Source organism: Neovison vison, chromosome 3 (assembly GCF_020171115.1).
Source record: "Neovison vison isolate M4711 chromosome 3, ASM_NN_V1, whole genome shotgun sequence".
NCBI lineage: Eukaryota > Metazoa > Chordata > Mammalia > Carnivora > Mustelidae > Neogale > Neogale vison.
Window position 1 is genome coordinate 212,531,868 of NC_058093.1, and position 25,753 is coordinate 212,557,620.

A 25,753-nucleotide genomic window follows, 5' to 3' on the forward strand; every position below is an offset into this window, starting at 1 on the left:
TATGCTGGAGACCCCCTGCAAGCCACCCTCACCCCTGTGCTAGAGACCCCCTGTACCACATCGTAGTCTCAGGACTGCAGGCCTCCCTGGGAGGAAGCTTCTGGGTGAGGTGAACTTGGAAGTTCAGGGTCTCTGGCCTTTCCCGCCACTCCTTGCATTGCTTTCTGTGGCCCCTCTAGAGCTTGGAACCTACCTTCCGCACTGAGCTCACAGCTCGTTGGGCCATGCTCCCCAAGTTCTGTCCCCCTGAGGGAAGGAGAGAGTCCTTGAAAGTTCGGCCCCTCAGGTTCCCCTGGGGCTCTGGGTCCAGGTTCTCAGCCTCAGCTGGGCCTGGCCTGTGTGGTTTGCTGGTGACAGAGCTGCGTGGGTCCTACGTGTCAGACCATGTGGTCACTTTGAAAGTGGCCTCAATGTCACCTTCTCCAAGCACTTGGTCTCCAGCTCAGGGGGTCAGGACTATCTTCTCTTCCTGCCCTTCCCTGTCCTAGTGCTCCAGGCACTACCTTCATATACTGTTGAGTCACGAACAGGAGTTGTGGGTAATAGTAACCCAGGCCATACTGTCAAAGAGCAATAGGGCCAGGCTCCACGCAGACCCGAGTGCGCCATGTGCACCACAGGCCACAGGCCACACTTGCCTATGACCTTGAGGGCTTTGGTTCCCCCAGGAGGCCTGGGCCAGCTGCTTCACATGGAGGTGGGTCTTCATGCTTCACATGCTGGCTCCCAGATGGGTCTCTTCAGGCCTTAAGTGGGGTCAGGTCATGCTCTCTAAGGGGCTTGCACAGCTCAAGGAGACAGCCTGGAATCTTCTCAGACCAGAGTCTTTCTTGTTTTGAGCATACCCAGCCCTGCCTGGGCCATGGTCTTGGGTTGTCCTGCATGGGTCCTTGCTGCCTTCGTGAATGGTGTGTTCCCTGAAGGTTCGCGTGGGGCCAGTTGCCTGCCTAGACACCTGCTAGTCTGCACTCGACTGTCAGCTCCTGCCAGTTTCCAGGGGGCCAAGCCCTATAACTCACCAAGGGGGCTGGGACTGCACCAGGACCGCCCAGGGGGTCAGGAAAGTATGGCCATTGGTGCTTTTACCCCATAGGGAAGGGGAGGGGTGGGCCACAGCAGCATGGAGGCTGACAGGTCTGAGTGGGTGGGAGATGCAGAGGGAGATGCTGTCTAGGCAAGGCCACTTAAAGCCAAGCACTGGCCGCCTCTGAACACTGGCTGGTGTATGGGGTGGATAGGGAGGGGTAGGAAGGGTGTCGCTGAGATGTCTGGGCTGGGACTTTTCTGGCAAATGAAAGGGCACTCAAGGCGCCAAGGTTACTGATCTCGACCACAGGAATGGAGGGAGTGGAATATAAGGAGAAAGGGTCAGTCTGACGGAGTGGGATGGGGTCAAGGTCAGGGTGGGCTGTGCTGGGCCTGAGCCAGAGAGACACATGCAGCCGGCCAACCCTGGAGGTGCTAGGTCCGGGGTGGGTCAGAGGGAGATGGTGGGGGGGGGCTGTGGGCTGCGGCTTAGGTCTTCTTGCCCACAGGGCCTCGCCATGAGTCTGCCTGTGCCCGAGCACCAGGCCCTGCACCCCTGTGCTGGAGACCCCCACGCCGCAGGAGGGGTGGTTGGCTGAGTCCTAGAGAAAAAGACTCCTCACGGGGCACTCTTAATGCTTGTACACACTTTGCGGTTTATTTGGTGGTCAGTAATTAATGTCTTTGCTACTAAGTGGAAGAAAGCTAATAGAACGTAATCAAAATAGTGGTTTAATTGACGGATTTTACTTGTTCCTTGCACCTGTGCCTTCTTCAGCTCCTACTGCCTATTTAGTTTATGTGGGCGCGCACCACGCACCACGCCCCCCAGGCCCTCCGCACCGCTAGGTGCTCGCTTTCCCCACCTCAGCTCCGGTGCCATGATGATCTTTTGCCTTGGAGGACTCGGCCGGCCTGTCCTCCACCCTGTCCTCGTTCTCAGGCACCACCAGCAGCCGGTGCTGGGTTTTGGCCCCCAGCTTATGGTCTGGCCGGTGCTCGGGCCGGTGGTCAGGCCGTGAGCCCGGCCGGGTGTCCAGTTTGCATTCGGCCCGGTACTTGCCCTCACCCTCCCTCTTGAAGGAGGCCGAAGACATGGCTTTGGGCTTGGGGGGCTGCAGCCAGGAGTGGCTGAGGATCTCGTCTATGTGCAGCCGCCGGTTGACGTCCGGCTGCAGGATGCGGTAGATGAGGTCCTTGCACTCGCCAGTCAGGTTCTTGGAGCGGGGGAAGTCCACGCGGTGCTCCTTCTGGATGCGCAGCATCTTCTTGATGTCAGAGTCGTCATAGGGCATGGAGCCGCAGACCATGATGTAGAGGATCACGCCCAGGCTCCAGATGTCATACACCTTGGGCTGGTAGGGGATGCCCTGCAGCACCTCGGGGGCCGCGTATGCCGCCGACCCGCAGAAGGTCTTGCTGAGGATGATGCGGCCGCTGCCGTCCCGCAGGCAGCGCTTGGAGAAGCCAAAGTCAGACAGCTTGATGTTGAAGTCCTTGTCAAGGAGAAGGTTCTCACACTTGAGATCTCGGTGGACGACGTCCAGGTCGTGGCAGTACTTGACAGCTGAGGAGAGCTGGCGGAACATCTTACGAGCCACGTCCTCGTGCAGGGCTCCCCGACACTTGATGAACTCCAGGAGGTCACCCTGGACCCCAAGCTCCATGACGATATAGATGCGCCCATCAGAGGTCTCAAAGATCTCGTAGGTCTTGATGATGGAGCGGTGGTTGACGGTTGCCAGGATGTCCATCTCCCGAGGAAGGAATCTCTCCACAAAGTCGGTGGGCGTCTTCTTGCGGTCGATGATCTTGACTGCCACGTTGAACTTGAGGCGCTCAGAGTAGGCAGATTTGACTTTCGCATACGACCCCTTGCCAAGATTGATGCCCACGATGTAACCCTTCTTCCTTAGGACCGCGGCATCGTCCATGGTGCCAGGAGCGGCTGGCGGCACTGCGCTCTACATCCCCTCCCCCCGTGGGCCAGCGGGCATTGTCCTCATTTACACTGTGGGGAGCCGTCTGGCTGGGCTGGGCCTGGACTTGGAGGGGTGGAACGCTCAGCATTGTCCCCGCATGACTTCAGCATGTGAAGTCATAAAGCCAGCCTGCCGGGAGTAGGGACTGAGCTGGGGGAACCAGGGCCCCTGGAACCCTGGAAGCCAGGTTGGCCTACCAGGAGTGCCCACTCCCCGCCCTCTAGAAGGAAGGCGGCACCCAGGACTGCGGTAACCTTCCCTGCTCCTCCTCGCTGCCGTTTCCTTGTCATGAGTCAGGCCCACGGAAGGGCCACCCAGGTCAAGCCAGAGTGCTGGCCCCACGCCTGTTTCCTTCTCCTGTCTGTGTGGACTGACCCTACATTGGCCCATGTCCTACTAGGGCTGATGGCCCGCAGCTGCTTTGGAGTGTGAAGAAAACCCTCTCTAGGACTTGTCTCCTTGGAACTGGTAGTGCCTGAGAGGAATGGCGCTGGTCTGGCCAGCCTTGTGAATGAGAGCAGTTCCTATTCGGGGCGGAAGGCTGGGCAGAGGAGTGCCACTGTGGCAGGCAGGGCGTGAGTGGGCTGGGAGGGCCAGCAGGGCCCTGGGCCCTAGACTGGCAGATGCATGTTCCAAGGGCTGGGGCCTGCCTGGAGGCCAGGCCAGGCCTCAGTCAGGTAGAAAAGGTGGTGAGGCATCCAGGCAGGGAAGAGCCTGGGAGTGGTGATAGTTTGTTCTGAGAATTGCTCAGTCTTACTGTGTGGAGGAAGGGTGGAGGAGAAGAGAAGTGGCGAGCAGCCATTTCAGGGGGCCGGAAGAGCCAGGATCCAAGTCACATTTTAAGATGGTCCCTGGCAGAGTGTCTAGAGAATGGGCTTCAGGGAGAGTGGAGGCCAGTGCCTTTGACCACAAGAGAGGAGGCTGGCCCAGGGTGGACCTGCAGGGACTGAGCGGCAGAGGGAGACAGGGTTTGGTGCGCTGACCCCTGAGTGGGCAGGGCCTTGGCCAGAGCTTTGGTGCTGGGGGTCCTCATAGGAGCAGGGTTGGGGATTGGGCCCGGGGTGGGGGGTGCGGAGGTCCTGAATTATGTCACTCTGGACCTTTGTGAGGAGCGGGCGTGTGGCCTGGTGGACCTTTGGGATTTACATCTCTCAAGCTATCTTTTGCACCAGAAAGCAACATGAAAACCCTTTTGTTTTTGCTTTGGGGAATGTGGCATCTTGTGTGTGTCTCAGGTGCTTGGGAAGCCCTGCCACTCCTTTGTTCTCCTTCACAGGCATCCTGTGGCCACATGTGGGCACACCATGTGCTCTGTGTTCAGGGGAGAGGGGGAGGAGGAGGAGGCCTGCCTCTGTGTGGGTGGTCGGGAGAGGAGGGGATGGAGGGGCCAGTGTGCAGAGGATCTGTAGGGCCCTGCCAGGTTGATGGCAGAACATGCCAGGCAGACGCGCAGACCCACCTGAGGCACACAGGGAGCTCCCTGCATCTGGAGGTTCATGTGGAAGCTCTCCAGGGCAGGGTGGCCGGCGTCCAGCCCCCCAGCAGCCACAGCCTCCCTGAGGCCTGCTCCCTGCTCTCTGGGGCTTCTGTTGCAGTGGCTTTGGCTTGATGCCTGCTCTCTCCTGGAATGTCTTTGGCAGCGAAGACCAGAACCTTTGCCTCCTGGGAGGGGCTGGCTAGGAGGACTTGCAAGCCAGGACCCAGGAGAATGACAGTCTCCTCGGCCCTTCTCCTGCACTCCCTAATATTCTGTCTGGGGCACCCCCTGCCTGTCGGCCTTTTTAGCAGACTCTGCTCACCCACCTGTTTCCCCCTTTTTTTGTGGATTCTGCTTCCTCATATTCTGCCCTTGCCCAGGGCCATGTGACTTCTTTGGCTCCCGGGGGCCTGGGGTGGGGGGGTGGGGGGGGAGGTACGAGCTGAGCCTCTGGGGCTGGGAGGCAGGCCCTCCTGGTGGGTTGCGGCGGGCAAGTGTTCCACTGCACCTGCGACTTCCAGGGGCTACTCCCAGCTTGTAGCCCTATGCATGGGAGAACTCGGGACTCTGGCAAGGCCACTTCTCTCTGAGTTTCAGTTTCCTCCATTTCTCCACTCACCCTATAGGCATTTGAGGGTTGGTTCCAGATGCTGGGATTCGCTGATGAACTAGACAGGACCCGTGCCTTCCTGAAGCCCGGAGGACAGGGAGCTTCCATGTCACACCAACAGCTCAAATGCCCAGTGGTGGCAACCTTTGGCATGGGAACACGGGGCTGTGAGGGAAAAACTGGGCCTGGATTTAGGGAGGCTGGGAGGGCTGAGGTCTGAGGAGTTTGCCCCATGGAGGGGGACGAGGACCTGCTAGAGCTCATGATGGCTTGAAAGGACACAGAATGGTGGGAATTTGCAGGGAAGGGAGGGAGCCCTGCAGACCCTGGAGGCCATGGTGAGGGTCTTGATCCTAAAGCCTTAGGGAGGATCATCAAAGGTGTCTGATCCAGGGCTGACCCTGGGAGTGGCCCGGAACATGAAGCCACCTGGGGAGGAGTGGGCTTTAGTCACCTGGGCCACTACTCTGTGCTGTGTGATCTCAGGCAGTTGCCCACCCTCTCTGAGCCTTCTCTCTACTTGTAAAGCACACAGTAGATGCTCCTTCATGGGGCCCCTCCTGCCCAGGCTTGTGTTCTGGCTAGGCTGTAGTGAGTTGCTCCCAGGCCCTCTTGCTGCTCATTGCCCACTACCCTGATGACCACAACAAACCACAGATGACCAAGGCGAGGAGGTTCACAAGCTTGTCCTCAGGATGTCCTCACTCCAGCTAACCCTGTGTGCTCTGGAATTTTACTCTGCCAGTGGATAATCTGCTTGATGCTGGGTTCCTGGGGTCTCTGGGGGGAAATTGGGTGGCTCCCCCAGTATTGCCCAGGGTCGGTTCTGCGCCTGGACCTCAGCATTCACAGGCCTGCCCCAGAGGAGCTTAGAGTGATGGGCTGCCGAGCTCAGAAGGCTTTGTGGAGGCCACAGCCCCTCGGCTAATCGTGGAGACATGGGTAAGATCTACAGGGGAGCATCTACAAACACGATTATGGGACATGTATCTGGGGGTGTGGGGATGAGGGAGGGGGGCGGGAGGTCAGGAGGAGGCCAGACCTGGGATGCCAAGGCCAGGCACTGGGATCCTTCCCGAGGGCTGTGGGATCTGGACTGTGTGCAGAAGGGAGGCGCTGGCCACTGGGGGAATCATGGGGCGGGTAGAGGGCTGGGAGGTCGCTGTGCTGTGGGTTCATGACAGACACCCAGGAGCATGGAGATGGGAAGATAGAATGTATAACGGAGGCTGTGGGGAGGGTGGGAGCCAAGCAGAGATGGGGAGTGGATGTGCACCGGGGCACAAAGAGAGTGGAGCCAGGGCACTCCCTGGACCCCGCTCCTCCTGGGGCCTGGGGTTGGGGACTTTCCAGGTCACCAACATGGGCAGAGGGTGGGTAAGTCTGAAGGCATTTGTCCTCTTGGTATGTCAAATCTGCAGATCCTCATGAGGTGGTCCAGAGTGAGTGCCGAGGAGGAAGAGAAAGGGGCTGCCACAGCTGAGGTGAGGGGTAACAGCCTAGGAATGATGGGGGTGGGCCGTGCAGGGCACAGCAGCCTGTGCTAAAGGCAGGGCTGTTCCCTCTAAAGGACAATGATGGCGGCAGGGCACAGGCATGCATTGTGAGCACACCTGTCCTCTCTCCTCGCCAATGTCCGCTTAGCCACTCTGGCATGGAGCATCACTGCTTGGGACAGACTGGGACCTGAGGGGAGAGGGATGTGGTCGAGATCACGCAGTGACTGTGGGACACATAGCTGGGTGGGGCTGGGCCATCCTGAAGCCCCTCCCCTAACCAGCGACACTTCCAGGGTCGGGGGTGGGCCGCAGATACGACCACAGGCAGGATGACTCAGGAGGTGTCCAGAACCGGATGCTGGCTGGCCATGGGGGGAGCCCTGGTGGACAGAATGAAAGAAATAAGTTGCCTACCAGGGTGGGGAGCCCAAGAGGGGCTGAGAGGTTGGTCTACTGGCCTCTGGCAGGCCGCCTCCCCACCGGCAGCCTTGGGGAGGCAGTGGCACTGAGATGTTGAGGGCCCAGATCCTCAGCCCCAGCTCCAGAGGAGCCCCGTCTCCTGCCCCTCTGCTGCAGGCAGTCCCCTTGCCCCCTTGCCCTTCTTGGTCTTACCCTCTCCGTGCTCCCTTCCGCTCCCCAGCACCACACTCATGGCCTCCCTCTTGAAAGAGCATCTTCCTTGCTCAGCTTTCTGCTCTGGTCCAGGGCCTGAGGTCACAGTCAGGCTGGGCACATGGGGATGTATCTTCCCAAACTAGAGGTGAAATGAGGTGCCATCCGATCTGAGAGTGGGAGGCCGGGTTTGGGGAACGCGGGGAGCGCAGGATCCTCTCCCTGGATGACCACAGTCAGCTAGGGAAAAGACATTCATCTTGGGGTCTGCACTAATATAGTGATTTATTGCTCCTTTAGCCATGTGGGTTACCAAGTTCAAAGAGGGGGAGAAGAAACTGACGAAAATAGTGGCTCATCCAGGACAATCTTCCTTCTCTGCCTTGTCCCTTGATTTCTCTGGAGTTCAGGCTTAAAGCCATGAACTCTGCTTCATTCCCAGCTGGCCCCCTGGGCCAAGAGAGGCTCGCTAGGTGTGTGTCTGTGAGGGCTGTGGGAGGGCCTCTTCCTCTATCACTCTGCCGGGCAGCTCTCCGTTAAGGTCCATGGTGTCTGATTGCCTTGACACTGGCACTTGCAAAGTCTCCTCCTCGTCGGGTTTTGGCTCGGACTGTGTCTCGGGCCCTGCCTCCTCCCGGGGATCCAGCTTGGTGGCAGACTTTTTGTCAGGGGTCTCAGGGGTCCGTGAGGGCTCAGCGCCCCGGGAGCTCTCCCCTTCCTTGTGGATGGCTGCAGAGGACAGGCCCCGCGCCTTGGGCTGCACCCAACAGTGGCTGAGGATTTCGTCGATGTGCAGCCGCCGGTTGACGTCCGGCTGTAGCATGCGGTAGATGAGGTCCTTGCACTCACCAGTCAGGTGCTTGGAGCGGGGGAAGTTGACGCGGTGCTCCTTCTGGATGCGCAGCATCTTCTTGATGTTGGAGTCATCATAGGGCATGGAGCCACAGACCATGATGTAGAGGATCACACCCAGGCTCCAGATGTCATACACCTTGGGCTGGTAGGGGATGCCCTGTAGCACCTCGGGGGCCGCATACGCCGCTGACCCACAGAAGGTCTTGCTGAGGATGATGCGGCCGCTGTCGTCCCGCAGGCAGCGCTTGGAGAAGCCGAAGTCAGACAGCTTGATGTTGAAGTCCTTGTCGAGGAGAAGGTTCTCACACTTGAGATCTCGGTGGACGACGTCCAGGTCATGGCAGTACTTGATGGCTGAGGAGAGCTGGTGGAACTTCTTGCGAGCATCGTCCTCATGCAGGGCTCCCCGGGTTTTGATGAACTCCAGGAGGTCACCCTGGACCCCAAGCTCCATGACAATGTAGACCTTGCCATCTGATGTCTCGAAGATCTCATAGGTCTTGACAATGGAGCGGTGGTTTAGCATGGCCAGAATCTCAATTTCCCGGGGAAGGAATTTCTCCAAGAAGTCCGTGGGGGCTTTCTTGCGGTCGATGATCTTAACCGCCACGTTGAACTTCAGGCGCTCAGAGTAAGCGGATTTGACTTTTGCGTACGAGCCCTCTCCCAAATTTATCCCCATGATGTAGCCTCGTCGTTTGAGGACGGCAGCGTCATCCATGGTGCCGGGAGCGCCCAGTGCCTCTGAGGCTGCCCTCTACATCCCTGCGGGACATGGGCCAGCTGCCCTCATTAAATGTCCTCATTTACACTGTGGACAGAGAGTCCTCTGGGCTGGCCGGGCCTGCTGTCCCTGCCTCCTAGAGGCCAAGACTCTGGGGTGGAACATTCAGCATTGTCCCCCAGGTGACTTCAGTGGGTGAAGTCATAAAGGAGGAGTGCCCTGGGGGAATGAGGCTCTGGCCTTAGCCACTTGGACTTGGAATCCTGGAAGGCCAGCCAGGGGGCTGGAGTGGACCAAAGGCCAGCGAAGAGTGGCCTTGCGCTTGGCTGAGACCTGAGGTAGGCGGGGGCTGTGGGGTGCTTCCAAACAAGGAGCCAGGCCTCCTCGTGGGATTGATTATTGCAACATGGGGCATCTCAGAAAATCCAGGCTGGATGGTCGTTCTGAGTCCCAGCAGGAAACAAAAGACATACTCAAGTTGGGGCAGTCTGAGGACAGTTTAATGAAGTCATCTTATTTACAAAGGTGGGAGTGGAGTTAACAGTAGGGGGTACCCTAAGGGTAGTTACAGACCCCTGGAAGAAGGGAAGGTTGGTCACTGGAAACTGGGAAGGTATAGAGGCAGTGACTCCACAGGGAGGGAACTGGGGCAAAATATCCCTGATCTCTTTTACCTCCCTTCAGCCCTAGAGGGTCTTGGTGGTGTCTACATAGGCAGTCTGTAGGCTGTGCAGGAGGGCCAAAGGTAGAGGTGTTTCAGGAGGGGCAAAGACGCTTGGCCCAGCAGTGACTGCAATTTCGGAAGCCAGGGCTTTGCCTTCTCCCTGCATGGTTGGGCTGGACTTCTCACATTTCTCCCTCCCCATCTGAACCTTTGCTGGCCTGCTTCTTTAACAGTGGCTCTGCAAGGGGACAGCTGGTGGAGATATCTGCTCTTAGCTGTGACTTCCCTCCCTGGGGTCTGCCCAGCCTGTAACCTTGGCTGGGCTCCCTGGGCACATTGAAGGTTGGGCCTGGGTCTCTCTGAGTATAGCAGCTGCTCCAGGGAATGCTCCATGAGGACAATGCAAGCAGCCAGGGCAGTGTTGGACAGGGACCACTGTTCTGCTAGTAGGGGGGCCCCTCTGCTGTGATAGGCCCTTTGTCTAACACCTGCCACAGGGCACGCCTGGAGGGAGCAGGTGCAGGCAGGTCGGCCTAGCCTTGGGTTTTATCTTGGCCATCTCCACTCAGCGGGAGTGGGTACCTCTCTCAGGGACCCTGAGAATCCTGGGACATTCAGGAGGATTATGCCTTGAAGGGACCTGGGAGGACTGCTCCTGGGGAGTAAGTTGGTGGAGTGAGAGGTGGGCCAGGCTAAAATGGGTCCCCCCCTTTTCTCTGCTCCAATCTTCACTCTCTTCCCCAGCCTTGACATCCTGTACTAGGCCTTGTCTGTGTGGCTGGTGGTCCTTCCACTGGACAGCTTGCTCCTCTCCTAGTGGGACACTCCATCTGCTGTGTTCTCTTCTGCAGACAATCTGTTCCCTGACAGGTGTGAGGCCAGCACTGGGACCATGGTCTCTGGAGCCTTTCCTCCCTGCAGATGTGGCCTGCTGTGGCAGCAGCTGTGCCCAACATTCCTTCCCCCTCCTCCCACATTGTGTAGGCAGGGCTCTTCCTTCAGAGGCCAGCTTTGCTCCTCAGTCTAAGATCTGGGTTTCCCTGTCAGCTCCTCTTGTATGAAACTCCTTTAAGGTATTTCCTTTTCAGTAGCGTGTGCTGGTGAAGCCACACCTGCCTGTTCCTTGCAGGGTGGATCCTCCATTCCCCCATCTTCCCACTTCCTCAAAGCTTGTCTGGGTTCTTCCCGTTTTCCTCGTCCCTTTCCCGCAGCGGTTCTGCCTTTAGAGGACCACTTTAGGGAGCACTCTTAGGCCGCTGACAGGACGTGGGTCTGCAGGTATGCAAGGTGTGACGATCTCCCGCGCCCCAGGGTCCTGCTTCACCCTGTCCACCTCGGGTCCCGGTCCCTCTCCTTTTTCTTCACGCTCCGCCCCCCCGGGCTGCTCCCCGCCTCTCCGCGCCCCGCCCCTTTCTGTATCCGTCTACTAGGCCTGGTTACCCCTCCTCCACCGCCCCTGCCCTGCGCGTTGTGCCCTGGGATCCCGGCCCTCAGTAGGCCCTACCGCCCAGGCTCCACCCCCGAGTCCCACCTCTCCCCTTAACCAATGGCACACTTAACTCTTTATAGTCCCGCCCACCCGTCGGGCCCGCCTCTCTGTCCCCGCCCCCCACCGTCCCAGCCTCGGGCCTCGCCCCTTTCGGGTACAACCTCCCAGGCTCCTCCCTGCGCCCGGCCAAGGGTCCGTACGCATTGGGAGCGTGCAGGCCCCGCCCCCCGCCTCGGCACTCATTGGCCGGCGCCGGCGGCGCGGGCGGGGGGCGGCGCGGAGCTGAGCAGGACGGCCGCCATCTTGCGCGGAGCCGGAGTCGGAACCCGAGACTGAGGCAGAGTGTGCGCGGGAGCCCGCGGTCCATTTTAGCCGCGGCTTAGTCGGAGACTTTTCCCGCCGTCCTTCCGCGCCCGGCCCCTAACCCTCAGCCCGGCCCGGTCCCCTGACCCTCATCCCGGCACGGTCCCCTGACCCTCAGTCCGGCCCGGTCCGGCCTCCCCGCGGGGTCACGCGGCCGCCCCGGGGACGATGAACGGAGGATAAATGGTGCCCAAGGCAGACAGCGGTGCCTTCTTGCTGCTCTTCCTGCTCGTGCTCACCGTCACCGAGCCGCTGCGGCCAGGTGCGCGGTGCGGTGGGCGCGGCGCGGTGGGGGCGGTTTGTGGGGGCGGGGCGGGGCCGGGCGGGCAATGTTCGGGGCCGGGGTCGCCCGGGAAGTCCCTCCACCCCGCGGGGCCGAGCCCCAGGAGGGCGCCGGCGAGGCCTGCCGCGAGCCGCCGTGCCCCCTGCCCGGGACCGTGCCCCTCGCCCGGGACTGTGCCGAGAGTTTACCTGGGCTCAGGGTGCCTCGTACATCATTGGAACTTTGTTCTCGAGGGATGTTACCTTTGGATCCGTGTTCCGTGGAGCGCTGCGTGCTTCGAGAATGACGGAAGCGAGAGTGATGTCCGTGGCCCGACCTAACTTCTGGGGCCTGGGAGTTCTGTGGCCAAGGAGCTGCGCCCCTGGGGCGCTCCCACCTTGCCCAGCGGCTGGGGTCAGGCTGGAGTTCTGGGGTCAAGAGAGCAGCTCGTGGAAGCACCTGGTTTCCCACGTTTACCCTCAGCAGTGGTTTGGTCCCCGCGTCTCAGCCCTGGAAGCTCCTCGGCTGGAAAGCGGTAGCCACGTTGCTTATTGTCACTCAGTGAGGTGTTGCAGTTCAGAACTGCTCAGCTCAGAGACTGGCCCACCGTGGTACTAGGAGTCCGCCAAGCATCGCACGCAGGAAGCAAGCTTCCTGGGGCAGAGATTGGTGCTGCGGCCGGGTTTCCGCCGTCGGAGCCAGGACATTGCCAGGCACTTAGGATGTTCCTTCAATGTGATAATTAAATGCTTCTGGAACTCCCCTCGGAGCTTGTGTTTTCATAAGTAAGCTTGTGATGGGGTATCAGCAGCGTGGCCACTGGAAAGTCCGGGATAATTTTTATTTCCACCTGTTCTTGTGTACCTCCTCCTCCATTGCACAACAAAAAAATCAAATCCCCTTGTGCAGGGCGGATTTATCCATCAGGCACAGGAGGCCTGGTGCTGGGAACCCATAGTGAATGCTTTTAGTGGTCTCCTTTTAAAGTCAGCGAGGAAAAACCCCTGACCTTTTAGGTCAAAGAAAATGTTATAGTATACACATGCAGATTTATTGTCTTTATACCGATGCATTTGAAAGTATGATTCTTAATATTATCTTTTATGGAGGATGGGGCCCATGAAAAGCAGAATTGTCCAGGGCCATTGTCTGTGAGCTCTGTCAGGTCTCTGTTAAAGGCCGGCTAGGGGACACAGTGGTGTGCCACTCTCCATAATGCCTCAGCGAGGGCTCTTAACGCAGATATGACACACCTCTCTGCTTTTGTCATCCTTACGATTGCTGTCTTCTCCCCAGTATTTACTTGGTGGCCAAGGCCCTGGGCCCATAGTCAACCTGGAGTCAACTCCAGTGATGCTCCTGTGGGCTCCCTGTAGAACTGGTTGCTCGTTGCTTCTGATGGTTCTCTGTGCAGCAGGGTGACTGGTTGTGGGGTAGCCTTAGTGGGAATGGAAGCCAAAAAAGGCCTACGTTTGGAGTATTGGAGTATTGAGTGGGCTCTTGAGGACCAGAGCCAATGGATTTATGTCTTGTTGTGATTAAAATCTTTAGAAAACATATTTGCATCTGTAGAGTGGTGGGAGGGACATCTTCCTGTTCTGGCTCTTGAGTCCCAGTTTTGCCTCTCAGTCCCTCAGGTGGACTCTGTGGGACCAAGCCACACATCATGCTTGTGTTCCTTGGGGTGCCTCTGGTTCCAGGTCCAGCATCTCCTGCTTGGATGATAAAGGTGACTGATGTCCCAGCTCCCTTTCCTTTGCTGTCCATGTGTCCTGCCAGCTGGCCAGCAACAGTTCAAAAAGTTTTCAGATGCTCACTGTCTGCTTGCCGCTAGGGATGCTCAAATGAACTGAATAAACCCCTTTCTCTAGGAGTGCCCGTGAGGTATGGAATCAGAAATTAGATGTAAATCAGATCTTCAGGTATGGGGGCTTAGAGGCAGGCAGCAGAGGTGGTGGACCAGTCATTGGGGGAGGGCTTCCTAGGAGACCTCATATTGAGGTGTGAGTTGGGGCAGGGAGGAAGCAAAGTTATCCTTAGCATTCCATGACTTTTCAGATCAGAGCTTTGCAGTGGCTTCTGGTGGTATCTTGAGCTGCTCTTCGAAATTCTGGGGGACACCAGCTGGTTCCCTGATTTTGGCTGAGCAGCAAGGGCAGGTCTCATTTGGGGTCAGATGTTCTCCATGGGTGCTTGTATGTGCTCTGTGTCCTTCCAGGCAGAGGTCTGCTGGCTGGTTCTTGAGAAGGAGACCTCTGTCTTAATGTGCATTCTTTCTGTGGGAGTCCCAGCTTTGACCTGTACTTGGGTGTGAGGAGGGCATCAGGCAGAACCTGCTTCCCAGGAGGGAGGGAGTCCTTGAGGACCAGGGCCAAGCCAGTTTTGGCTCTTCCCTGGTGTAGGCTGGGGTGTGAGGCCTTTCACAGAGTGGGGGCAACAGAGCTTTTGGCAAAGTTTCTTAATGTGTGTTTGATCTAGGTACATTAAGGATGTGTTACATGCCATGTGCTGTTCTGATGTGTACGGACATGTGCATTGCTTACCTCTCTGGTGGTCCCTGTGAGGTAAGATGACTGCTGTTAGCCCCATTTTACAGACGGGAACACGATCACAGAGAGTTCACAAAACTAAGTGGCTGAGATGAGATTTCAGCCCAGATGTCTGGCCTGTGTTCCCATCATGTGCCTTTGGTTGGGGCTCTGTTTCTCCCAGCTGTGTGTGTCCTGCGCTGGCCATCCTTAACCCCAGCTGTGGAACTCTGGGCCACATCTTTTCCCATGACAGACCCAGTGGTTCTCCAGGTGAGGGTGCAGACCCTTTTTTATCTAAATACTCTGATCTAAGGGATAGAACTAGCCATCCCGTCAAATCCCTTTCATGGTTAGCCGTTAACGACCAGTGGTGATGTGGGTGTATCTCCCTCCTTGGGCTGTGGTGAGACCTCTGCTGAGGGGCAACAAGCATGGCTGGGCTTCTGGGGAGCCAGTGGCCGTGGTATCTTCTCATTGTCTCTTTCTTTATGTGTTCAGGTAATGCAGCAGCAATTGCTGATTCAGAAAGTGTTTTTCTAGCTTCAGTTATGATGGAAAATCATGCCATGGTGTTAGCCACAGCTCAGTCTAGGGTGACCCCACCATACATAGCTGAGGAAACATTTGTCTCCTCCAAGTGAGCTCTGCCCCAGCCCTCTAAAAAGGCTTGTGTTCAGTGAGGCTGCCTGATGAGATGGTGGGACTGGAAGCTGTCTTCTTTTTGCTGTTGGGAAAGCTGGCTGGGAGAGCCAAATGACTTGCGTAAGGTTGCACAGCTGGGATTCAAAACCAGGTGAGTTGGTTCCGAGTTAAGGGTTCTTTCCCCTTTGTCATTAGGGACCCAGAGGGGCCTGTTCTCTGTGCTGAACTAGGAAATTGTCAGTGAACTGACTTGTGGCTGTAGCACCTTGCTTCTGGAGCAGCACTTGATAGGAGAGTGTGGCCGTTTTCCAAGCACATGTGGCTGAAACTCATAGGAGTAGCTGGGAAGTTGAACCTACACATGGGCTTGCCAGGCGCCTTCCGAGTTCTGAGCTCTTTCCTTCAGAGCCCACCTTCCTGTAACACTGTAGAACTCGCTTTGCTGGCTGATTGTGCTTTTAGCTTAATGATTTCGTTCTTTTTAGTTGGAATGTAGAGTTAACACACTTTCCAACCTCACTAGCTAGCTAATGAATTGTCTTTTTTTTTTTAATATATAAAGAAAACTCGGAAATAATTTCAAAATTACAGAAAAGTTGCAGGAATAAAACTCAATGCAAAGAACACCTGCATATCCTCAGACTTACTTGTTGTTAGCATTGTAGCTCATCTGCCTTATCCCTCATGTGTACACGTTTGCACATAATTTCTCTTCTGAACAGTTTGAGAGTAAGTTGGCCTTTCCCCTTGCACACTTTGGCTACTGCAGAGAGCAGGAAGAAGCTCCTGGCACTTGGCAGCCCCGGGAGATGAATGGTGATGCCTCCCCACAGCCCTGTAACCAGCCCTCACCACAACCTGCTGTGTACTGGGCACTGTCGCCAGCTCCCACCTGCTGTGTGCCGGGCACTGTCACCATGGGAAAGTATTGAGGGCACAGGAAGCACTGTGGTTAAAGCTCCGGTTGGCCCAGGTGGCAGGGAGTCAGGTCATCGTTTCAGTTGGCCGTTCCGGTCTTTGGAACAGAAAATGTCCTGCTGTCACACGCTTCGCCAGACAGGTCTGCACCTTCTTGCCGCTGTTCCTCTGGCCCAGATTGCTCTTGCCTGCAACCTTCCTTGGTCCTGTTTCTTTGGCCAGCTCACCAGCACTTACCTCACCGCTTCCCTCCCCTGGGCAGTTTGGCAGCACTGAGGCTTGTCCTCCTCTTAGCCATCATGGCAGGTGATCTAGTTCTCGGTCCTCCCTGCTGGATGATCTCTTAACCTCTGTTCCTCTGCCTACCTTGGTGCTTGGTGTAGGGAAACTTTGGTAGTCTCTTGACTTTGAGTGGAATGTATCAGTGACAGCATGTAGGACGAGTAGATAGCAAGGGACTGGTGAAATGTCTTTTGTCCACTGCCAGATTGTTCCCTTCATCCCATGTGCTTTTGTATTTGGAGTGCTGAGGAGTTGGTGAATTGTCCCCTCCTCCTCCAGTCTACAGAGTGGGTCAGTCATCCCGAGAACCCAATTTTGGGCCAACACTTTGCCAGAATGGTGGGTGGGCCCTAAGTATGGTTATTCCATGCTAGCTGTATTTTTGTTTCTGGTGTGATTTACCAGTTGATTTGGGGTGTTTAGTGAAAGTCAGTCACATCTTGTCCTGCTGCTGCAAGCTGGGCTATGTGTTGCATCCGCGTGGACATGGTTGCCTTGACAGGGCAAGTCCAGGGGAGGGTGAATGGCCTCTGGGGCATGTTGGAGTGTTGTGAGCTGCAGACCCAGAGTGTCCTGGGGCTTCTGGGCGTCAACCTGGGAGGGAGGAAAGCCCAGGTCTGATGTTGCTTCACACAAGCTGTTTGGAAAAGGAATGACTGTGGTTTAGAACACAGTGAGTCTGGTGTGGTGGGTTAAGAGCATGGACCCTAGAGCTACATGGCTGGGCGTCAGGGTGCAGTGTGCTGCCCACTCTGACTGTGCTGAGCCTCAATTTCCTCATCTGTAACACAGACATAATAGAACATACTGGAGAGAGATGCTGTGAGAATTAAAATCAATGTGTATAGAGCTCTTAACACATCTGACAAAAAGGCCATTCACGTTAACTCCAAATGGACTTTAGAGAGTGTAGGGACTCCCTGCCCCCCCCTGCCAAAAGTCTGGGTGCATGGGTGTGTGGGCATAAGGGCATGTTTCTTGGGAGAGAGCCCCCACCTGGGAGGCAGCAGAGCAAAGTGGCTTTGAGCACTGTCTGACACACAGTGAGCGCTAAATGAGTCTAGCCATTCCCATGGTCTGAGAGGGGATGTATGTGGCTTCCTAGAGCCCCCAAAACAGCCGCAGTGCTTTGGACAGGGCTAGGCTTGTTCATACTGATACGTTTTACTCTTTGTCACGTTCATGTTGTGTCCCCTGGGCCTAGTTTGGCACAGAGTGGGCACTCAGAAATCAGTTATTGAACAAATGCACAAATGGCTATTTATATTTTGACATAAAGAGCAGCAGCTCCCTTAGCCAGCGGGCCTCGCAGCTGCCCCTGGGGGGTGGTGAGGATGAGGGCCTTGTGGCTGCCTGCAAGAACGCCTTTGGTGGACCCATGTGTTGGGGGGGAGTGCTGCAGAGCCAGCTGGCCTGGGCCTCACGCTGTGGGGGTGAGCTGGGCGGCGAGGTGAGAGTGGGTGAAGACTTCCTCACGGATCCTTGTTGAAGTTCAGCAGCCACCCAGCCTGGGGTAGGGGTGGGGGTTGGGCAGGAAGGCTTTGGGGTGGGTGGGTGGGGCCTCCTCTCTAATGGATTTGCTGGGCACCGAGGCTTGGGAACCAACTTCCCCCTGCAGGAGGACATGGCTTGCCCTTCCCTGGGCCATTGCACAGCACTAGTCTTGTTTGAGAGCTGGTGGGTGCAAGAACTGCCATACTTGCCCTTTGGCTTTCTCTGCCTTCTCTGTTTGGTATGGCCTTTGTTTCAGCCAGCTTGGCCTGGTCGTTGTCCCTAGTCTGTGCCCCTGATCCCTTCCAGTCTCTGTAGGCTGTCTTCCAGATCCCTCGAAGCCAGCCATCAGTTTGATCACCTTGTTGTCTGTCTGCCTGCCCTCAGCTGATGACTACTCTGTGTTGGACAGGACAGGGCTGAGAGCAGAGCCCTGGACTAACAGAGCCTTCAGGTGTCCACCCTATTCTTCCCTGTCTTGTAAGCTTTGTTTCCACAAGACCTTCCATAGGAGTTTATGGCTATGGAGAGGATTGTTTGGGGTTCCCTGGGGCGCTGGATAAGGGGCAAGAGCCACTGCAGAGGGCATCCCAAGAGGATCAGCTGGGAGATGGGAGGTTCCAGGGCCTTCATTGTGTAGACTGACATCAGGGCCTCTGATGCAGAGGCCTTTTTTTTTTTTTTTTTTTTTTAAAGATTTTATTTATTCATTTGACAGAGATCACAAGTAGGCAGAGGCCCGCAGAGAGAGATGGTGGGAAGCAGGCTCCCTGCTGAGCAGAGATCCCAGGACCTGGAGACCGTGACCTAAGCCACCCAGGCGCCCCATGCAGAGGCCTTTTGAGTGCTACTGGCTGCTTCCTAGGGTCTCTGGGTCTGTTAATTTATCCCTGTCTTTGTGGTCTTTCAGGGCAGAGTGAGAGGTCTGGAAGTACCTGAAAGGGATGAGGTTCATTTAGGGCCAAGGCAGGCTTGTGCTGCAACCCTCAGTGGTTTGTGAGCCACTCCTTCAGATGCTCCCTCCACCCCATTAGTGCGGTGGGATGCACATACAGAATGAGCCACAGTGAAAAATGATGTTGATTTTCTTTTTAACGTTTACAGAAGTTTCATACATGGACTATTTTATACAAATGGAATTAGATAATTTCTTGAGTTTTTCAGTGGACAGTGTTCTGGAGATCTTTGTAGGCTAGCGCACATAGCCGTACTTCTTTTTAAACAAGATTTTGTGAGAATTTTCCTTGGTCTTACACTTTGTTTTGTCTGTAGGGTCTGGTTCTCAGAGAGGCCTCTTAACCTAAACTTTTCATCAACCAGAAGCTTTAGTTTAGTGAGATTTACAATTAGAGGTGGCATGGCTGATAGGTTGGGGTTCCTATCTCCTAAAATACATAGGCAGTACTTCCAAGGCTGTTCCCAGACCCTCAGGTCTTTGTCTCAGTCTAAACCTAGATCTGCAACAACTCCAGGTTGGGCTTCCGGTTTTCACATGTATTTATACTATAACTCAAATTATCTAAATGGCATGCTTTCACCACAGATAATTTAGAATTAGAGTGACCTTTTAGGGGATCACTGACATGAGCAGAATCATTCAGTTGAGAGGTCCCTTAAGAGCAAAAATGAAACTAAATCCCAAAGACCCAATGGTCAGCATTTTTTTATTGGTATAAGGCAGCTTAATTCCAAAAAGAATTAAGATGTCAGAATATCTTCCTTCAAAGGGAGGCAGAAGGATACTTTAGTCTTTAAAAAACAAAAACAAACGAAAACAAAACTTTCTACTTTGGGAACATGCGTACATACAGAAAAGTTGCAAAGTTCACCTAGATTCATCAATTAACATTTGACTCATCACGCATTTGTGTGCATGGGCATGTGTATACAGATGTATTTTGTACTTAGGGGGAAACTACTTGAAACTAAGTTGTAGGCATCATGACCCATCATTTCTAAGTCCCTCAATGTGTATTTCCTAAGAAGAAGGCCATTCTTTTATCAGAACAGAGTAGTTGTCAAATTTAGGAAGTTTAACGTTGATGTAGTACTGTTAGCCATGTTCCCATTTTGTCAGTTGTCCCATTACGGCATATTTTTCCAAGCCAGGATCCAACCAGGGGGGTCATGTATTGCATTTAATTTTGATGTCTGTTTCATATTTTAAAATCTGGAACATCTTCCTGTCTTCTTTCGTGTTACCAACTTGTGAAAAAGTATAGTCAGTCATTTTATGGACTGTTACTCATTTTGGGTTTATCAGATTGTTATGACCAGATTTAGTTGATGCATTTTTGGCAGATATAGTCCCCCAGATCATTGAGTCGTCCTCAGTGCATGCGTCTGGAAGCACAGCCCATCATTTTGTCGCAGGAATGGCGATACTAACATTCATCATGTGGTAGGGTGGCATTGACTACATTTCTTTGGAAAAAGTGCCTTTCCACCTTTGTGATTGGCAGGTAATTTGTACAGAGATAGGCTTACCCATTGTTTTTCACATCTGTTAATGATTCTTGCCTGAATCAGTTAACGACTGTGATAATTGCTAAATAGTGATGATTTTCTCTTTTTCTTTTAGTAGTCTACTATAAAAGAGGGCTTCTGTTTTTCATTTTTTACTGTCAGTATGGATTCATGGATTCTTTCTATTCAGTTGTTACAGTCTGTTATTGTCATGGTTCATTTTGATACTTATATTGTAATTGATATATTAAAAGGGAAACCCCTTCAGGCTGATTTCTGCATCCTTCTGACATGTCCTCATTTATTTTGAACATCCCTTATTACCAGGCTCATCTTGTGTCTTTCCTGCTGCAGGCGTTTTTCCATGGAACTCTGGTTCCTTTTAATGGAAGATGGTATTTAGAAGCCAAGATCTTGGTGCTGGATGTGTTCATTGCTACTGGGATATTGCTGCTGCCAGACCTTTCAGTCCAGCTGGGGGGGTGCGTGCGTGTATGTTTGTCTGTCTCTGTGCATGTGTGTGTATGGATGTGTCTGTGTGTGTCTCTTTTTATGTGAGTTCGTACTGTTTGTTTTTGTTCCAACCCAGCATTATGGGATCTTGCTTCCTTTTCCTGTTTCATATTTGTATCTCCCTTTTTCTGTAGTGAGAACTCTGGCTTCCAACATCAGTACATTTACTTGTTTGCTTAGTCCTGCCCTGTGCACAGAATAGTTTGAGAAGTGCTACACCCATTACCACTACAGCAGCAAACCAACTCAGTACAATTTTGGATTTTTTTTTCCTTTTTGTAGCTCTTTTTGTCTTTAAACTGATTGTATATGTACAGTGTACTGAGTCCAAAAGCTACTTGGATTAATTTTTTCTCTTTCTTCCTTGTGTTTGTTATACATTTAAGTTCAGAACCTTGTTGATTTGGGGGCACCCAGCAGGCTCAGTTAGGAGAATGTGAGACTCTTGATCTCAGGGTCTTGAGTTCAAGCCCCGTGCTGGGCATGGAACCTAGTTGAAATTAAAAAACAAAACAAAACAAAGAAACCCAACTGTTGATTTGAAACCACCTTTACTAAATAAAGACTATTGAGAGAAGTAATTATTAGAATGTCATTATAATAAGCTTCTACTTCATCACACTAATTGGTAAGGAAACATTTCCTTTTTTTTATTTTTTTAAAGATTTTATTTATTTACTTGACAGACAGAGATCACAAGTAGGCAGAAAGGCAGGCAGAGAGAGAGAGGGAAGCAGGCTCCCCACTGAGCAGAGAGCCCGATGCGGGACTTGATCCCAGGACCCTGAGATCATGACCCGAGCCGAAGGCAGAGGCTTTAACCCACTGAGCCACCCAGGCGCCCCGAAACATTTCCTTTTAGAATAGGTTGTGTTTTCCTGGCTAAGTTAAAAATAATTTCTATGACTAGATTTTACACTTTTTTTTAAAGACTTTATTTATTTATTCGACAGACAGAGATTACAAGTAGGCAGAGAAGCAGGCAGAGAGAGATAGGAGGATGCACGCTCCCCGCTGAGCGGAGAGCCCAATGAAGGGCTTGATCCCAGGACCCTGGGATCATGACCTGAGCCGAAGGCAGAGGCTTTAACCCACTGAGCCACCCAGGCACCCCTAGATTTTATACTTTTAACAAGTCAGCTCATTAGTGTAAATTGCTATTTGCTTAAGATATTTTTTCCAATTTTGTTTCTCTGGTTTGAAGAGAGTTATGTATGTTGAATAAATTACCACTCAGTAAAGAGAAAGGCCAAGTAAAACATAACAAAAGTTATATTCCTTAGATTTTAACATTAATAAGTGCTATTAATTAGTTCTTTAAATTGGTTAATCTTAAATCTGATGGAGTGTATTAGAAATTACTTTATAGTACTAACTACAGTGTGGTGTCCAGGATTGGATCCTGGAACAGGAAAAGGACATAAGTGGGACAACCAGTGGAATTCCAGTAGTCTGGAATTCAGTTCATAGAAAGGTACCAATGTTGGTTTCCAAATTATGCCAAATGGTAGTGTGTAGTGTAAGAGAATTAACAACTGGGGAAACTGGATGATGGTGTATGGGAACTTTCTGTAAACCTTAAATTATAATATAGTGGAAAGTTCATTTGAAAAGTTACTTTGTAATAAGTGAATATTTAAAAATGAGTTATTTTTCATTTCTAAAAGTCCCAAGACCTTGTCATCCTAGTTTTGTCAGTGTAATTTTGGCAGTTCACTTTCTAATTTCAGCTGCTGCTTTGGGAAAATAAGTGGAGGGTTTAGGTGTCTGGGATCATTTGAGCCCAAGTTTGTTTGAAAAGCTCCCAGTTCCGGGGTACCTGGTTGACTCAGTCTGTTAAGCATCTGCCTTTGGCCCGTCATGATCTCAGGGTCCTGGAATCGAGCTTCATGTCAGGCTCCCTGCTCACTGGGGAGTCTGCTTCTCCCTCTGCCTCTCTCCCTGCTCATGCCTATTCACTGATTGTCTCTCTCAAATAAATAAAACCTTTAAAAAAAAAAAAAACTCCCAGTTCCACCATCCTCCCCATTGTGTGTGATGTGGGCAAGCTGTCTGAAGATAGGGTTGAGCTTGGCCCAGGAGTTTGGGCATGCTTTATCCGACACATGCTTTATACGACAGTCCTATTTGGGAGGGAGACAGTGAGGCAGGTGGTAGGTCCGTTTTAGAGTTTGGGATGCTGAGGCTCAGAGAGGATAATTAACATTGCCTGGTGGCCAGTCACTCGGCTTTTAAGTGGAAGCAGCGGAAACCAGAATCTGAAGGTTGCTATCTTGAGCCAGGTGCTCTACCTCTTGCACCATGCTTCCAGAATAAGATGAAAGAGCTCCACAACTGTGGGGGACTGAGTGGAGACAAATGCACCGCCATCTGGCGCCCACCTGCGAAGGAAGAGGCCCCCTCTTAGTGCTCGTGGCTTCCGGCTCCACCAGCATTTTGTGTGGACACTGATGCTGTGTCACAGCTCTTTGGACCTAGCTGACCAGTTCTAGGAGTTAGTGTTTTAGCAGCCTCCCCTGCTGATTTCAGCACCCTCTGATTGCAACCAAGAAAACACTGACATTTTAAGAAGCTCGGAAGTTTTGTTAATAATCTTACCTGTCACCTCCTTGTGGATTTTGAACCATAAGGCTCTATTATCTCTTAAGAAGCATTAATAGAAGTTAATGATCAGAACAAGGTATTTAAAAAGATTTCATATAATTAAACGTAAAAGTGGTAATTCTTTTAAAAACCAGAAAGTAATGCCAAAAATGATTAAGACATACAGTAAAACAATATTATAAAATTCTGTGTAGTTGCTGTTGTGTGTTTCTCCTTTATAATTGCAGTGTGAGGTGTGGTGCTCTTTTTATAGAAAGCACGTACTCATATCAGCCTTATTTTACAGATGAAGAAACAGCTTGGAAGTGTAAGTGACTTGCTTAAGGTCACACAGCTTGTAAGTGGTGGAGCCAGTATGTAAAACCTGGGCAAGCTAGAGCTCTCACTCCACTATTGTGCATCTTCAGTAGGTACTTTGTTACCCCCAGCTCTTTGCCTTCTGCTCCCTCTCATTCTTTGCTCCTGACTTTTCAACTTGGACTTCCTTGCCCACCCACTTTTCTTGTCGTCTTCCCATAGCCTTGGCCACCGGCGTCACGGTGCTCATCCCCCATCTCAGCTGTCCATGGCTGTGTCTTCACGGCTGTCCTTCAGGCAGCCTCACACTTGGCTTGCGGGGAGCCAGAAGCATCCCCTGTTGGCCTGGTCCTGTATTTTTGGCCTTGGTTCTTGGCTGCTGTTAGTATTATTGTCATTATCATCTCCACCATCCTTGTGCTACCCTCCCACCCATTTCCGAGCATCGTGTGCTCTGCTAAGCACGAGAAGTGCAGTAGCTTAGTGAATGGTAACCCAGCTTCTTGGATAGAGTTTTTTTTTTTTTTTTAAGATTTTATTTATTTATTTGACAGATCACAAGCAAGCAGAGAGGCAGGCAGAGAGAGAGGAGGAAGCAGGCTCCCTGCTGAGCAGAGATTCCGATGCGGGGCTCGATCCCAGGACCCTGAGATCATGACCTGAGCCGAAGGCAGCGGCTTAACCCACTGAGCCACCCAGGTGCCCCGTTGGATAGAGTTTTTGATGTGTTGAGTCCTACTTCCCTTTCCCTCTTTCCCCCTGCTCCTGGCATTCCAATTTTTAAGAGTTTGATACTTTAGAAATCTCATGTAAGTGGAATCATGTAGTATTTGTCTTTTTGTAACTGGTTTATTTCACTTAGTAAAATGTCTTCAAGGTTCATCCATGTTGTAGCATGAGAGAATTTCCTTCTTTTCTTATGGTTGAATGGTATTCAGTGTATGAATATATCACATTTTCTTTATCCATTCATCTGTGAGTTATTTAGATTGCCTCTGCCTCTTGACTATTGTAAATAATGCTGCAATGAACATGAACATGCAAATATCTCTTTAAGATCCAGTTTTTGGTTCTTTTGTATACATATCCAGAATTGGGATTGCTGGGTCATATGGTAATTCTATTTTTAATCTATCATGGAACATCCATACTGTTTTCCAGGTGACTACACCATTTTACATTCCTACCAGTAGTGCACAAGGGTTCCAATTTTTCTGTATTCTTATTACTTATTATTTTTTGTTTTGTTTTTCTTTTTTATTTTTTTAAAGACTTTTATTTATTTATTTGATAGACAGAGATCACAAGTAGGTAGAAGGCAGGCAGAGAGAGAGGGGGAGAAGCGGGGTCCCCGCTGAGCAGAGAGCCCGATGTGGGGCTCGATCCCAGGACCCTGAGATCATGACCTGAGCCGAAGGCAGAGGCTTAAACCACTGAGCCACCCAGGCGCCCTGTTTTTCTTTTTTAATAATGGCCGTCCTAAAGGGTATATAGTAATACCTTGTTAAGGTATTACTTGTTAAGGTTTTGATTTGCATTCCTCTAATGATTAATGATGTTGAACATCTTGTCATATTCTTTTTGGCCATTTGTATATTTGGAGATATGTCTAACTCACGTCCTTTGCCCATTTTTTTAATTTTAAAAATTTTTATTTATTTGAGAGAAAGAGGGTGTGCATGTGTGCATGTGTGCATGCATGGTGTGGGGGAGAGTCAGAGGAAGAGAGAAACTTAAGCAGACTCTGTGCTGAACATGGAGTCTGACACGGGACCTGATCTCACAACCATGAGATCATGAGCTAATTGGGAACCAAGAGTTAGACACTTAACCAACAGTACCACCTCGGTGCACCCCTTTGCCCATTTTTAAATTGGATTATTTATATTTTTGTTGTTAAATTGTAGGAGTTCTTTATATATGCTGGATACTAATCCCTGTTCAGATACATGGTTTATAAATTTTTTCTCATTCTGTAGATTGCCTTTTTGTTTTGTTATTTCTTTAAGTTTGATGTAGTTCTTTTGTCTCTTTTTGCTGTGCCTGTGCTTTTGGTATCATAGCCAAGAAATCACCTTTTTTTTTTTTTTTTTTAAAAGATTTTATTTATCCACTTGACACAGAGAAGAGAGAGAGAGGAAGGGAAGCAGGCCCCCTGCCGAGCAGAGAGCCTGATGCTGGGCTTGATCCCAGGACCCTGGGATCACAACCCGAGCCGAAGGCAGAGGCTTTAACCCACTGAGCCACCCAGGCGCCCCTCCAAGAAATCACTTCTAAATCCACTGTTGTCTTGTATTTTCTTCTAAGGTTTTTTGGTTTATATATTAGGTTTATAAATCCTTGATCCATTTTGATTTCAGTTTTTGTGTATGGTGTTGGGTAAGAGTCTAACTTCATTCTTTTGTATGCAGTTATTTTCCTAGCATTATTTGTTGAAAACATTGTC

General features: G+C 52.2%; 3 protein-coding genes across 6 annotated transcripts in view; 1 reads left to right on the plus strand and 2 right to left on the minus strand.

Moving 5' to 3' along the window:
* Positions 1-1,691: 1,691 nt before the first annotated feature.
* TSSK2 (testis specific serine kinase 2) lies at positions 1,692-2,960 on the minus strand. The gene has a single exon (XM_044241046.1). The coding sequence runs from the start codon at positions 2,958-2,960 to the stop codon at positions 1,872-1,874; it is 1,089 nt and encodes a 362-aa protein (XP_044096981.1). The 3' UTR covers positions 1,692-1,871.
* Positions 2,961-7,636: 4,676 nt separating this feature from the next.
* Positions 7,637-8,782, minus strand: LOC122903175 (testis-specific serine/threonine-protein kinase 1). Its single transcript, XM_044243740.1, has one exon. The coding sequence runs from the start codon at positions 8,780-8,782 to the stop codon at positions 7,676-7,678; it is 1,107 nt and encodes a 368-aa protein (XP_044099675.1). The 3' UTR covers positions 7,637-7,675.
* Positions 8,783-11,236: 2,454 nt separating this feature from the next.
* Positions 11,237-25,753, plus strand: part of DGCR2 (DiGeorge syndrome critical region gene 2) — a 91,634-nt gene continuing 77,117 nt past the window's right edge. For 2 of the 4 annotated variants that reach the window (XM_044243735.1, XM_044243736.1), the window contains exon 1: positions 11,237-11,563. In XM_044243735.1, coding sequence (XP_044099670.1) covers positions 11,485-11,563 — 79 coding nt within the window. In that variant the 5' untranslated portion in view covers positions 11,237-11,484. The remainder of the gene's footprint in view (positions 11,564-25,753) is intronic. The other 2 variants (XM_044243737.1, XM_044243738.1) reach the window with 1 other exon arrangement.